The sequence below is a fragment of the Leopardus geoffroyi genome, chromosome D3 (assembly GCF_018350155.1).
Source record: "Leopardus geoffroyi isolate Oge1 chromosome D3, O.geoffroyi_Oge1_pat1.0, whole genome shotgun sequence".
Taxonomy (NCBI): Eukaryota; Metazoa; Chordata; class Mammalia; order Carnivora; family Felidae; genus Leopardus; species Leopardus geoffroyi.
Genome location: NC_059339.1, coordinates 29,761,593 through 29,777,238, shown reverse-complemented (window position 1 = coordinate 29,777,238; position 15,646 = coordinate 29,761,593). Strand labels below are relative to the sequence as shown.

General features: G+C 43.1%; 1 protein-coding gene across 3 annotated transcripts in view; it reads right to left on the bottom strand.

The window, feature by feature from the left end:
- Positions 1 to 15,646, bottom strand: part of DGCR8 (DGCR8 microprocessor complex subunit) — a 36,597-nt gene that overhangs the window by 7,754 nt on the left and 13,197 nt on the right. For all 3 annotated transcript variants that reach the window (XM_045459250.1, XM_045459248.1, XM_045459249.1), the window contains one exon: positions 14,410 to 14,492. In XM_045459250.1, coding sequence (XP_045315206.1) covers positions 14,410 to 14,492 — 83 coding nt within the window. The remainder of the gene's footprint in view (positions 1 to 14,409; positions 14,493 to 15,646) is intronic.

Sequence of the window (15,646 nt, the reverse complement as noted above, 5' to 3'; positions counted from 1 at the left end):
CCAGTCTCTAACCAGCAGTCGGCACCTGGGCTGTGGACCTGTGGTCAGACTGAGCAAGACCACCTGTGTACCCACGATCCTCCCTGACAGAGCCGAGGCAGACACACACATGGCAGAAGCACACACACTAAGAAGCCCAAAGATATCCAACAGACGCTGGCAAAGGCCCATACCACAATTACCTGCACCAAGAGCCACAGTCACATGTTGCAGGCTAACCTGCAAGGAGCATATAGAGACTACAGTACAAAGGGCAGAAGTGGCCCCATGACAACAGTACAGAAGAAGTTTGGATCACTGGTGTCCAACAGATACTGAAAGACCCTGAGAGAGCACCACAGACAGACCAGCACCCATAAACCTAACAATTTAAATAAAATGGACCAATTCCTTGAAAAGTGCAAATTACCCAAACTGCTCTATTCAAGAAGTTGAACTTGTAGTTAAAAGGTCCCTTCAAAGAAAACGCCACACTCAGATCGTTTCATTGGCAACAACTACCAAGTATTTAAGAAAAAAAAAAAATGATACCAATTCTAGACAATCTTTCAAAACACCACAAGAGGAGGGACAATTGCCAATTCATTTTATGATGTTAGCAGTACCCTTATTAACACCAAAGAGAACTACAAACTAATAATCCTCACAAACACAGATGTAAAAATCCTACAGAGTATTAGCAATTCGTAACCATTAACACATAAAAACAAATCTATGCCATGCCCAAGAAAGGACTTAGCCCAGGAATGCATTAAAAAAAAAAAAAAATCAATCAACATAATACATTATATCAACAAATTAAGGAGGAAAAAGTCTGTAATATCAATTGATAAGGAAAGGCATTTGACAAAATGCAACATCCTTTCATGATAAAAATACTCAACAAACTAGGAATAGAAGAATCCTTCCTCAACCTGATAGAGGGCATCAACAAACAACTAACACCTAACATCATATTCAATGGTCAGAGACTGTATGCTTCACCCCAAGATCAGGAACAAGACAAGGATGTCCACTCTCCCCACTGCTACTTAACATGTAATGGAGCTTCTAGTCAGAGTAGTAAGGCAAGAAAAAGAAACAAAAGGCATCTAGATTGGAAAGGAAGAAATCAAACCATCACAGTCAACCTGGTCTGTACACAGAAATCCCAAAGAAATCTACAGAAAAACTACTGGAACTAATAAAGCAGTTCAGCAAAGCCACAAGACATACGATCAATATACGACAGTAAATGAGATCGCTATACACTAGCAATCAACAGAACTGAAACTAAAGTGCTACTCACAACAGCTCCAAAACACATGTGAAATACTCAAGTCCAAATCTAATAAAACATGTGAAAGATCTGCATACTAAAAATGACCAAACACTAATAAAAGACATCAAAGACTTCAATAAATGGAGAGATACACTGGGTTTGTGAACTGAAAGACTCAATACTGTTAGGAAGTCCATTCTCTCCAAATTTATCTACAGATGTAACACAATTCCAATCAAAATCTCAACAGAACTTTTTGTACTGACATACTATTTCTATACGGAAGGGAAAAGTAGCTGGAGTAACCAAAAAGTGCTTTTGAAAAAGAACAAAGTTTGAGGGTTCGCACGGATTCCAAGAATTCATGTCATCAAGAAGGTATGGCATTGGTGAAAGGTCACACCGATCAAGGAGACAGAGTACAGAGATAGACCCCCACACACATGCTCATCTGGCTCGACAGACATGCAAAGGCACCCAGTTGGACATATACTTATCATACGGCCCAGCAAGGCCATCTTGGGTGCTGAGCTACACTCACGTGGAAAACCGGAGAGCCTCACAGCAGCCAAATGCTAATCACCCAAAAATGGAAATGCACTCAACACCCCTCAAGTGAGAAGAACATACTAGGCACTGCCCTGCAGTAGGCACACTCAGCAGCAAAAATTACCCAACCATCGACACCAGCACCAACACAGATGATTCTCAAGTGCATCACTGAGTTGGAGCTTGGTTCTAAGGCTACCTCCCCTGTGACTCCACTGATAAGACATTTGGGAATTGGCTAACCTACAGAGATAGCTCAGTGGCTACCAGGGCAAAAAGAAAGTTTTGACTACAAAGGGGCACAAGGGACAGTTTAAGAAAACTGGGAGGGGGAAAACATTTGAAAATGTCTTGATTGTGCTGTTGGTTACATGACAAAACTACACATTTCAAAATTCACAGAAGTGTACCAAAAAGTGCATTTACCACTCTATAATTTTTTTTAATTTTTTGAGAAAGTGAGCAACTGCGAACACACACGAGCAGGGGAGGGACACAGGGAGAGGGAGAGAGAGAATCCCAAGCAGGCTCCACACTATCAGTATTGAGCCTGATGAAGGGCTCAATCTCATGACCTGAGCCAAAATTAAGAGTCGGACACTTAACCAATCGAGCCACCTAAGTGCCCTGAACTCTCTATTAAAACCTAAATTGGTCGGGGGCGGGGGAAGGGAGCCAAAAAAAACCAAGTCACTAATGCCTAAATTCTAGAACAAGCATGAACCAACCACAACCCACAGCTACCTAAAAAGCTATAAAATACTAAGAAGAAATCACCCCAGGTCTTGTGAAAAGGCTCAGTACCAGTTCTGCTCATCTGTTTTTGCCTTTTTAATCAACACCAAACATGCTATGCCCTGAGCCTCTGCTTCCATGGCAATTCTAGAATTCTGGATATTCTATATCCACACCACCATTGCATGTGGACTTTGTGCCACTGTACCTCAAGGACAGCAGTGCATAGCGAGAGCTCCCAAAGAACCAGGGCCTGCCCAGCCAACCTTGGCATCCTGCCCCCACAGCTGGAACTCTGGAGCCACACCTCCACAAGGGCACCACCACCCACCCACCAAGCTACTGACAAGGATGTGACAGAAACACCGTCACAATTTTTCAGGAGCAAGACAGCAATTCCTATCAGTCATGATTGTGCTGCTCTAGTACCTTCAACCTGACAGAAAAGCTACTTTCTTCTCTGACAAATTTTAAAATGGGAAATAAGTACACACATATACAATTAAATTCTAAGTGTGAAAAAAAACCTCTCCAGAGGATGAGGACATTTTTGGTCATCAGACACTATCTGGTCCTTGTATCCAGTTCAGGGAGCGCCTAAAACTTTAGAATTTCCTAATAGGAGTATCTTTTGTTATTCAAAGGAGTCCCTCTGGACCTCATCTGAGTTTATGCTAATTAGGTATGGTGGGGGCAGGGCCTAGACAGCTTCATGAGGGGGCTGGTCACCAGAAAGACCAACCATGATTAAGCACCTCTTCATCTGGCTGTCCATTTGTATTCTTAATAATAAACCAGTAAACGTAAGGAGTTTCCCTGAGTTCTGAGAGCAAATTCTAAAAAAGTTCTCATTCAAGCAAATTAATGAACCCAAGGGAAGTCACGGAAATCCCTGAATCTGTAGTTGGCTGGTCAATGTGGGTGGCCTGCGCACCCCATTTGTGGCTGGAATGTGAAGTGTGGGCAGTCTTTTGGAACTGAGCCAACTCCATGTAAATAGTGTAAGAACTGAGCAAAGCTGCAGACACCTAGTGGTGTCAGAGAATTTGAGAACCAACATGAAAAAGTCCCTTGTGTGTACAAGGGAACTTTTATACCTGGGATTTCCGAGCTGCCCACATAGCCTCCTCTACCTGGGAAGACCTCCTCTCTCAAGCTTGCCTTTTCTTTTTTTTTTTTAATTTTTTAACGTCTATTTATTTTTTAGAGAGAGAGACAGAGTGTGAGTGGAGTAGGAGCAGAGATAGAGAGGGAGACCTAGAATCCGAAACAGGCTCCAGGCTCCGAGCTGTCAGTACAGAGCCTGCTGTGGGGCCAGAACTGGGGACCAGCAAGATCATGACCTAGGCTGAAGTTGGACACCCAACCAACTGAGCCACCCAGGCACCCCTCTCAGGCTACTTTCTGATGTTATTTCTGGAAAGATCCCTCACTTTCCAGAAGAGCCCCAGAGTACATGGCCAGATCCTGAATCTTACTACTATCCAGCACAACCTGAGGCACAAATTCCAGAAACCTGCAGTCTCTGTCACAGCAGATGCCTCACTAGAGGTGCTGATGTAAAAGGCTCCAGGGACAAGGGTGCAGCCACAATGACCTTGCAGACTGTACAGGGCAGGAGGAAAGGTGGAAAATGAAAGAACTGAGCACAAAGACTGCCAGCTGGTCATCATCAAAACCAGGCACTCTAGAGAAGAGGTAACCACCAGTCTCTGACCACCAAACATGAGGAAGAGACAGGGTTGACATCACAGCCTGGGGCAAGCTTGTAGCCCTCAAAGAGTGTATACCACCAGACAGCCACATGAGGCCACATGCAGGTGGTGGGACTGCAAAAAGCAGCTGGGACAGAGCAGGTAACTGGAGCGACAGACCACTTTTCAACACACAAGGCTGGGAGAGCCATGGAACACCCCTGGGTCCCTAAGCTGGCCAGAATGAAACTGGGAGGTCCCTGCTTAGGGAACTACAATGGTGCCAAATACAAAAGTGAACTAAAGCCAACAGTAAGCACAGAGACTTTCAGATTAAAAACTGGACTGAAATGCTAATTCATTCAGTTAATAACCAACCAAGCCAGATGCTGGTATCTTAGAGGCCACAACACTAAACGGAGACCAGCTTGGATCTTACCTTGAAACCAGGTGTTCCTAACACTTGCTGTACTAACCCTGGAGAATTTTCCATTATCTCAACATGTCAAAAATTTCTTAAATCAACTATAATTTACTGAGTTACTTTAAACTTTACCACAATAGCCACAGGCAGTGGGGCGTGGGTGCTGCATGCTTAGACAGGTAAGACACCCATCCCCACCGCATTGGGCAACAGCAGAGGCTACTCAGATGAGCTGCTATGACAAAGCAAAGCTCCATCTTCCAAAAAGGCTACTGGAGCCGCACATCCCCTGCTTGCCTAGGCCAAGCTGACTCCCAGCACCAGAACCATAGCTACCCCTTCCAGTTTCTGCTACCCCGTATCAGAGAATGGTGGCGTGCAACCTATATAGCCCATGCATCATCAACTGCAACAACCAATCCTAAGGGCCTTGGCAAGCTATGGGTAGAGGTGTAGGTAACAAGTTCTCCAACATGCCTTGGAAGCCTCCCTGAACAACCACTGTTCCACAGTTAGGTTATTGAGAAATAAAGTTGAAAATGTGATTTTTCCTGGAGGAGCTAGCCTTTTTGAGATTTTGTTTGCTGAGTGGGCTCTGTGATCTGTCTATGGCCCATCTATGACAATAAAGCACAAAAAATAGACACCCGAGTGCAATTTAAACTGCCATGGGCACTTTACCATATTTTAGAATAGTCTCAGTCTAAAAAGATTGGAAAAAATGTTTAGTTTTTTTAACGTCAATTTATTTGAGAGAGTGTGCACGCGTACGAGTAGGGGAGGGGCAGAGAGAAAGGACAGAGGACCAGAAGAAGGCTCCTCACTGATAGAGCCCAATGTGGGGCTTGAAACCATGAGATCATGACCTGAGCTGAAGTCAGACTTAACCAACTGAGTCACCCAGGTGAATACGGTTTTATATTTTCTCTTTTTTGTTTTTGAAAAAAAGTTTTAAATGCAGCCTATACCAGTTCTAGGGTGACAGAATAAAAAAACCTCCAAATTTTGCTCCTCCACAGGATCAACAAGAACACTGACTAAAACTGTCAAAATCAACTTTTTCAGAATTCTGGAAATTAAAGACAACAATCTGGGGAGCATTTATTCAAGAAAAAAAATGGCTGAATTTTGCTAAGAACAATAAGCTTTGTAGCATTTTATTTATAAAATTTGGCCCATTCCTGTCTTCTCTTCCCAGCTCTGTGGTAGCCTTGGGAACCAGCAAGGCTGGTTCACTGAAGAAGGCAAACTGGTTCCCCAACACCCCAAGCCCAGAGAACCACTGCTGTCTGGTCCATGTGGCAGCTCTACAGAAAAGCTCATTGTAAAACTTGCCTTTATGCGACCCAACTCAGAGTTCATTCGGTGAAAACAGCCCAATTCCCCAGGAAATCTATCAAAAATAATCAGTGGCAACTGTTTCATACTGCAGTTGCCTGAGGCTGGGATACCAGCTGGCAAGCAAGAGGCAGGTCAGAAAACATAAAAGGAAAAGCTAGAGAATGAGATGCCCTTAAGAGGCTTTGAAAAGCTCCAACCTGTCTGGAGATCTAGGTGGCCACTTGCATGCCCAGGAAAGACCTGGGAAGGCCCAAATCTCCTGATTGACTCAGAAGCTCTGTGCAAGTGGGAAGGAAGTAAAGGCTAAGGCACAATGTCAACTACTAGAGCATTAAAGGTGACCCCAACATGCATAAAGAGCCCCCTAGCAAAGGCTGGGAGACTTACTGATTTATGTCAGGAAATCTCTGACTTGGATTTCACAAAATTGTCTAGGAAAGTCACACTATTATGGGTTGAATTCTGTCCACCCACATATTGATAGGCTGAAATCCTAACTTCCAGTAACTCATTATATAACCTTTTTTGCAGATAAGGTCCTTACAGACATAATCAAGTTAAAATGAGGTCATTAGGGTGGGCCCTAATCCAATATGACTACTGTCCCTATAAACAGATTCAGAAACAAACACACAGTACAGGGAGAAGGACTGTTATCAGTTATCTCCAACTGTTATCTCCAAACAGAGAGAGGCCTGAAAGAGATCTTCTCTCCTAGCCTTCAGAAGAAACCAACCTTGCTGACACCTTGAGTTTAGATGTCCAGTCTCCAGAGCTGTGAGGCAAGAAATATGTCCTTGGGATGTCTGGGTGGTTCAGTCGGTTAAGGGTCTGACTTCAGTTCAGGGCATGATCTTGTAGTTAGTGGCTTTGAGTACTGCATCAGGCTCTGTGCTAACAGTTCAGAGCCTGTAGCCTGCTTCAGACTCTATGTCTCCCCCTCTCTCTCTGCCCCTCCCCTGCTTGTGCTCTCTCAAAAATGATAAATATTTTTAAAAAAAAATTGTCCTCTAACTGGTAATCTTGATATCCACAGTTGCCACATTATTTAAAATGCCCAGGTTTAACGAGACATGAACTAAAACACAAATGTATATGCCATACAAGATGAAGAAAAGTAGTCAATACAAACCATCCTTGAGGAGGGGCACCTGGGTGGCTTGGTCAGTTAAGGGTCCAACTCTTGATTTTGGCTCAGGTCATGATCTCACAGTTCGTGGGATCAAGCCCCACATCAGGCTCTGCGCTGACAGCTTGGAGCCTGCTTGGGATTCTCTCCTTCTCTCTCTGCCCCTCCCCCGCTCAAGTGCTCATGCATATGCTTGCACACTCTCTCAAGATAAACATTAAAAAGTAAATAAAATAAACCAGCTATAATATGCTCAAAAAACTAAAACCAACAACCACATCTAAAGAATTAAAGGAAAGCATAAGAACAGTATCTCACCAGACTATCAATTAAGACAAAGAAAATAAATAAATAAATAACAGTGCCCCATAGACCTGTGGGATACCATGAGTGTACTAGGTTACCTATAATGGGATTCCCAGAAAAAGAGGATACTAAAGGGCAAAAAAAATTATGAGAAAATAAAGGCTGAAACTTCTTAAAGATGGAAAACATTACGTATCCAAGAAGCTCAACAAATTCCAAAAAGAATAAACTAAAGAAATCTATACCTACACATTTCTGTCAAAGGCCAAAGACAAAATCTGAAAACAGTACGAGAAACAACTCATCAATAACATGATTCTCAGTAAGATTAACAGCCGATTTCTCATTCCTTATAGAGGCCAGAAGGCAGACAGATCACCACTATGAAGAAAAACAATGTCAACTAAGAATTCTATATGCAGAGGTGCCTGGGTGGCTCAGTGAGTTAAGCGTCCAACTCTTGATTTTGGCTCAGGTCACGATCTCACGGTTGTTAACTTTGAGCCCCGCACAGGGCTCTGCACTGAGTGTGGAGCCTGCTTGGGATTCTTGCTCTCTCTCCCTCTCTCTTTGCCCTTCCCTGGTTCTCTCTCAAAGTAAATAAATAAACTTAAAAAAAATTCTATACCCAGCCAGCAAAACTATGCTTCAAAAAGAGAATCATTAAGGGACACCTGGGTGGCTCAGTCAGTTAAGCGTCCAGCTGCAGCTCAGGTCACGATCTCATGGTTCGTGGGTTTGAGCACCCACATCAGGCTCTGTCCCAACAGCTCAGAGCCTGGCGCCTGCTTCAGATTCTGTCTCCCCCTCTCTCTCTGCCCCTCACCCACTCGTACTCTCTCTCTCTCTCAAAAAATAACCATTTAAAAAAAATTTTTTTTAAAAGGGAATTGTTAAGACATTCTCAGATAAACAAAAATTGAGAGAATCCACAGCTAGTAGAACTGCCCTCCAAGAAATACTGAAGAGCCTTCAGGCCAAAATAAAAGGACACTGTAGACCATAAACAAATTGAGGGCATTACAAAAAATAAAGCTAACTACGGTAAACAAAAGACAATATAAACATATATTGTTTCTAATTCTGCTTTTCCTTTCTGAATTAAAGGACAACTATATAGAGGCGTCTGGGTGGCTCAGCTGACTCAGACTCCAATTTTGACTTAGGCCATGACCTCACAACTTGTCAGTTCAAGCCCCACATCAGGTTCTGCCTGAAGCCTCCTTTGGATTCTGTGTCTCCCTCTCTCTCCCCCTCCCCCGTTAGCAGTCTGTCTCTGTCTATCAAAAATAAACCAATATTGGGGCGCCTGGGTGGCGCAGTCGGTTAAGCGTCCGACTTCAGCCAGGTCACGATCTCGCGGTCTGTGAGTTCGAGCCCCGCGTCGGGCTCTGGGCTGATGGCTCAGAGCCTGGAGCCTGTTTCCGATTCTGTGTCTCCCTCTCTCTCTGCCCCTCCCCCGTTCGTGCTCTGTCTCTCTCTGTCCCAAAAATAAATAAACGTTGAAAAAAAAAATTTAAAAAAAAAAAAATAAATAAATAAACCAATATTGGGGCACCTGGGTGGCTCAGTCGGTTAAGGGTCCGACTTCAGCTCAGGTCACGATCTCGCGGTCCGTGAGTTTGAGCCCCGCGTTGGGCTCTGGGCTGATGGCTCAGAGCCTGGAGCCTGCTTCCAATTCTGTGTCTCCCTCTCTCTCTGCCCCTCCCCCGTTCATGCTCTGTCTGTCTCAAAAATAAACATTAAAAAAAAAGAGAAAAGAAAAAAATAAACCAACATTAAAAAAAATAGATTTAGGGGCACCTGGGTGGCTCCATCGGTTAAGCATCCAACTTCAGCTCAAGGCATGATCTCACGGTTCGTGGGTTCGAGCCCTGTGTCAGGTTCTGTACTGGCAGCTCAGAGCCCGGAGCCTACTTTGGATTCTGTGTCTCCCTCTCTCTCTGACCCTCCCTTACTCACGGTCTGTCTCTCTCAAAAATAAACATTAAAAAAAAAAAAAAAGATTTAAAGACAACTACGTAAAACAATAATTATAAATCCATGTTTGTGGACACAAAACATACAGAGAGGTAATTTGTGACAACATAACCATAAAGGTGACGGTAAATAGAGCTATAGGAGCAAAATTTTTATATGCAACTGAAGTTAGTTGGCATTAGTCCAAACTAGATTGTTTTCAGTTTAGATGTTACTGTTATACCCTATGACAATCACCAAGAAAATAACTTAAAAATATACAGGGAGGGGCGCCTGGATGGCTCAGTTGGTTAAGTGTCCGACTTCGGCTCAGGTCATGATCGCACAGCTTGTGAGTTCGAGCCCCACGTCAGGCTCCAGAGCCTGGAGCCTGCTTCAGATTCTGTGTCTCCCTCTCTCTCTGCCCCTCCCCTGCTCACGCTGTCTCTCAAAAATAAATAAATGTTAAAAAAGTTTAAAAGTATATGTATATACAGTGAAAGAAACAAGAGAATTAAAGCGGTACATTAGAAAGTATTTACAACAGAAGAGGCAGTAACGAAGGAACTGAGGAACAAAAAGACATAAAACAGAAAGCAAACAGTGTAATGGTATATATCAATTCTACCTTATCAGTAGTTACATTTCAACTGACTAAGGCCCCTCCAAAAAGAAAAAAAAGTTGATTAACTTTATTTAAAAGGGGCACCTGGCTGGCTTATTTGGTGGGGCATGTGACTTTTGATCTTACGCTTGTAAATTCAAGCCCTGCATTGGGTGCAGAGATTACTTAAAAATAAAATCTTTAAAAAACAAATGATTTAAACTCTGATCAAAAGGCAGAGATTTGACAGAATGCATAGAAACAAAACCCAGTTTTATGCTGTGTAGAAGAAACACAATTTAGGTTCAAACACACAAATGGGTTAAAGGTAAAAGGATGGAAAGACATTCAGAAAGTAGGAATGACTGGGCGCCTGAGTGGCTCAGTCAGTTAAGCGTCTGACTTCAGCTCAGGTCATGATCTGATGCTTCGTGAGTTCAAGCCCCACAATGGGCTCTGTGCTGGCAGCTCAGAGCCTGGAGCCTGCTTTGGATTCTGTGTCTCCCTCTCTCTCTGCCCCTCCCTGCTCACACTCTGTCTCTCTCTCAAAAATAAGCAAATATTAAAAATTAAAAAAAAAAAAAAACGTAGGAATGACTGTATCAGAGAAAACTGACTCTAAGACACTAAGACAAAACCTGTTACTAAAGATAAAGGATATTTAATAATGACAAAGAGTCCATCCATCAAGCTGACATAACCATTATAAACATTAAATAGAACTGACTTCTGGTTTGAACACTTGTGACACCAAATGAATGCATTTCCACACCAAGCCGTTCTAATGCTAACTGCCAGGAGTTAGAGCAGATCCTGCAGATTAAGGGCTCAGTCCTACAAGACTATTGCCACCACTTGTCACTAACCTCAAGTCCGGGTTGTCACCTGTGCTTCTGACTGAGCAGCTATATACTGGCGGTTCCCAACCCTTCCTCCGTTTTACTTCCTATAGCCCTGCTTTATTACAAAAGGATATAACTTAGAAACAGCCAGATGGAAAAAATAAATAGGGCAAGTATAAAAGAAGGGGTACAGAGCTTCCATGCCTTCTCTGAGCCTGCCATCTTTTCAGCATCTCAATGTGTTCATCAACCAAGAAGCTCTCTGAACCCCTTCAGTTAAGAGTTTTTTAATGGAGGCTTCACTATACAGGCATAACTGATTACCTCATTGGCCATTAGCAATTAGCTCAACATCCAGTGCCTCCCCCCAAACACACAGGAGGGGGAGGCCCCTGAAAGTCCCAACCCTCTAATTAAATGGTAAATTCCCTGGGCAACCAGCTCCCACCCAAAGGAATGGTCCAAAAGCTACTTCATTAACATAAACTCAGATGTGGTTGAAAGGGGCCTGTTAAGGGGTGCCCGAGTGGCTCAGTCAGTTAAGCATCTGACTTAGGCTCAGGTCATGATTTCACAGTTCGTGAGTTTGAGCGCGGCTTCAGGCAAGTTTGAGCCCCACTTCGGGCTCTGCACTGTCATTGTTGTGTGGGATTCCCTTTCTTTCTGCCCCTCATGAGATTCTCTCTCTCCCTCTCTCTCATAAATAAATAAATAGGAAAAAAATCTTAAAAAAAGGAGTCTGTTAAAAATAACAAAAAACATTCACCTTTATCAAGCTGCAGCTTTTTAAAAAAATGAGGACAAAAAACACATTAATGTACTGTATTACATTAGAAGCTCTGCACCAGGAACCAAGAACAAAGACCAAACATACATTTCTAATTACCTCCCAATACCACCAACATATATGTAGCTACCAACAGCCCCAAAATACATGAAGCAAAAACAGAATTGAAAGAAGCTATAATTCAATAACAACAGCAGAAGACTCCAATACCCACATTCAAGAACGGATAGAAGAACTAGGCAGAAGACCAACAAAGGAAGATAACACTATACACCAACTAGACCTAACAGGCATCTGGTTCACTCCATAGTACACTTGCATATAAAACATTCTCTAGGGCAAATCGTATGTTAGGTCATAAAACAAACTTCAATGAATTTAAAAGACTGACTGAAATCATACAAACTATGTTTTTGAACCGCACTGGAATTAAAGATCAATAACTAAAGGAAATTTGGGAAATTCACAAATAGATGGAAAGTAGACATTCCTAAAATAACCAATGGTTCAAGAAGAAACCACAAGAGAAATGAGAAAAACACTTTGAGGTGAACAAAAAATAGAACACATACTAGAGCTTATGCGCCGCAGTTAAAGTAGTACATAGAAAAAAATTTATAGCCCAAGCTCCAATATTTAGAAAGAAGATCTCAGGGGGCACCTGGGTGGCTGAGTCAGTTAAGCACCTGACTCTTGATTTCAGCTCAGGTCATGATCCCAGGGTTGTGGGATTGAGCCCTGAGCATGGAGCCTGCTTAAGAATCTCTCTCACACTCTCTACCTCTGCCCCTCTCCCCTACTCGTGTGTACTCTCTCTCTCTCTCAAAATAAATAAATAAATAAATAATAAAATTAAATGGAATAAAAAGAAAAGATCTCCAATCAATACTCTGAAGACACTAGAAAAGAAAAACAAACTAAACCTAAGGTTGGCAGAAGAAAGGAAACAAAGGCTACAGCAGAAATAAATGAAACAGACAGTAACAAAGCTATTGTGGGGGTGGGGGGGAAATCAACAAAACCGGAAGTTAGATCTTTGAAAGATCAACAACACTGACAAACTTTAAACTGACCAAGTGAAAAAAAGAGGGACTCAACTACTAAAATCAGTAATGAAAGCAGGAGCAGCACAAACTTACCAAAACAACATGGATCATAATGGAACACTATGAATAAATGTATGCCAAAGAATTAGTCTAGATCAAAAGGAAAAATTCCTATAAAAATCCAAAGTTTCCAAACCAGCTCAAAAAGGAATAGGATATTTGAACAGAGGTAAAAGTGAAAAGATTGAATTAGTAATTAACTAACCTCAGACAAATTCAAGTCTGGACTCAGATGGTTTCACTGGTGAATTCTATCAAATGTTTAAAAAATTACTACCAACCTTTCACGAAATATTCCACACCAATAGTAGAGAAAGGAACACTTTCCACCTCATTCTGTAAAGACAGTATTACCCCAACACCAACACCAGACATCACAAGAAAACTACAGACAAGTATTCCTTATAAACATAGCTGCAAAAGTCCTTAAAATACCAGCACGCTAAATCCAGCAACACATCAAACTTACGTGCACCATGACTAAGTGGGATTTATCCCAGAAATCCAAGGTGGGTTTAACATTCAAAAACCTATGCAATATACCACCACATGACTAAAGTAAAAAACAAAAACCTGACGATCATTTCAGTACAAGCAGGAAAAACATCTGACAAAATCCAACATCCATTCCTAAAAAAAACTCCCAGCAAACCAAGAGCAGAAGGAAATTTCCTCAATCTGATAAAACCTACAGCTAAGACAGCATGGTAAATAAAAGAAGCCAGTCACAAAGGACCACATGTCATATGATTCCATTGGTATGAAGTATCCAGAACTAGTAAATCCATCAAGACAGAGAGATTAGTAGTCGCCAGGAGTTGAGGGGCAAGGAACAGGGAGAATTAGGAGTGACTGCTAATGGGTATGGGGTTTCCTCCCAGAGAGATGAAAATATTCTAAGATTAGAACACTGCAAGCGATGATTGTACAACTCTGAATACACAAAAATCCACTCAACAGTACGGTTTAAAAGAGCAAAACTCATGGTATATAAATTACATATCAATAAAACTGTTAGAGAGGCTTCTGAGTGGCTCAGTTGCTTAAGCATCCGACTCTTGATCTTGGCTCAGGTCATGATCTCATGGTTTAAGTCTGAGCCCCACATTGGGCTCTGCACTGACAGCACAGAGCCTGCTTGGGATTCTCTCTCTCTCCCTTTCTGTCCCTCACTCATGCCCTCTCTCTCTAAAATAAACTTAAAAAAAAATCTTTTTAATGAACTTATAAAAAAGAACACCTTCCTCAGAATTTGAGAAGCCCTTACTACAAATATCCATTTTATCATATTTACCCAAGAAAGTTCACAAGTAGTTTTAAGTAGTTCTTAATACAAAGAACAGCATAACTTTTACAGACAGTCTCAAAGTTTCATTCTCACCATGGATCTCCAGTCAGGGTAGAGCTGATGAACTCCCGTATACACTTATTATGCACATTCTTTACCACTCACTGCAAGACACGGGACAAAAATCTCTGACAAAAATAACACCTTTCCCCCTGTTTGCACAAAGACAAGCTAGTTTCCCCTTTTATAAAATATGAACAAAACAAAATCACCTAGAGCTTGGGTGACTAAATCCGTAAGCATAACCTGCACTAGTGAGGAGGGTGGGGTGCGGACCCTGCACTGGGACCACAGCTCCAAACAGGGCAGGATCACAACACTCACCTCAAGCTCTTCACTGTCTTTGGGCTTTTCCTCAGAGGTCTGTTTGACAAAGTCAGGGATAAGGATCTCCAGCGTAGCTCGGGCTATGAAAAGAAAAACCCCAAGGGTGAGGGCTCAGGCCCAGCTTGCTTCCTAACTCCAGAGCAAGCTACATGCTGACTCCTGTGTAGGGCCAGAGTACCCACGGCTCAGAGGAAAGCAAGGGCCCTGGGGAACAGCAAGCAGCACTTCACAGGCAGGGAGAGCAGAGGACGGGAGGTGCACATCCTAAACAAAGGAGGCCGTGGGACAAGCGTTAAGACTGTGGGCAGCCTTGTAAGCCACACCAAGCTGTGTGTACTCTTGCCCTGGGGTACTTGTAGCAGGCCAGGCAGCGAGGCCTGAGGAGTGAGCAGGCTGCTGAGTGTGGCAGGGAAAAGCAGAGCGATTGGACAGATACTTTGGAGAAAGCATCTGCAGGATGGAGCAGAGGGATGACTCAACGCTGAGCACAGGTTTCTGCGTGAGCAGGGCTGCCACTCACCACTGGGGTGGGGAAGTGGGGGGTGCTGCAGAACAGGGGAGGGGCAAAAGTCTGACCCTGTAGAGTTGTAGGTGCTGGCAAGACATCCGAGTGAGGTATCAAGAGAGCAGCTGGGGTCTGGGCAGAGAAGTGGATCCTTGCACATGGGGAAAGCAGAGCCCCACTGCCAGGACGTTTCCACTCCCACAATGAGCCCCACTCTGCTGGTTATGTGCCCCATGACCTTAGCAGCACCAGTTTGTTGAGCTGAAAAAGGCTTTTGTCAGTTTTCTGCCTAAAATGGACAGCAGGCCTTGAGGGAGAACCCGTGACGAAATGATAGAAAGTAACGTATTCTCCCAATCATCCTCAGCATACATCACCAAAGAAAGCAACTCCAAAGGAAATTCTGAGTCATGTGAGCAAAAGCACTTTCACCACCCTCGAGACCTGGTGAGAATGTGATAAACCAACATGCTTCATGCTTTGGAAGACACAACAGAGAAACCTCAAGAATGGAATTGTGGGCGCGTGTCTGGGTACACCCAACATGTACCATGCAATGTGCTCTACTCCCAAGAAGAGGTCAAGTAATGCTAATGGTGAGGCAGAACGGTTTCCATTTTAACCAGAAACATAGGCCTTCCCAGGGATCTGACAGGCTATGTTCAATGAATGGCGGTTTGAAGGACTCAGGAAATCGTCCTCGCACATGTCAAAACCACTCAAGGAGAA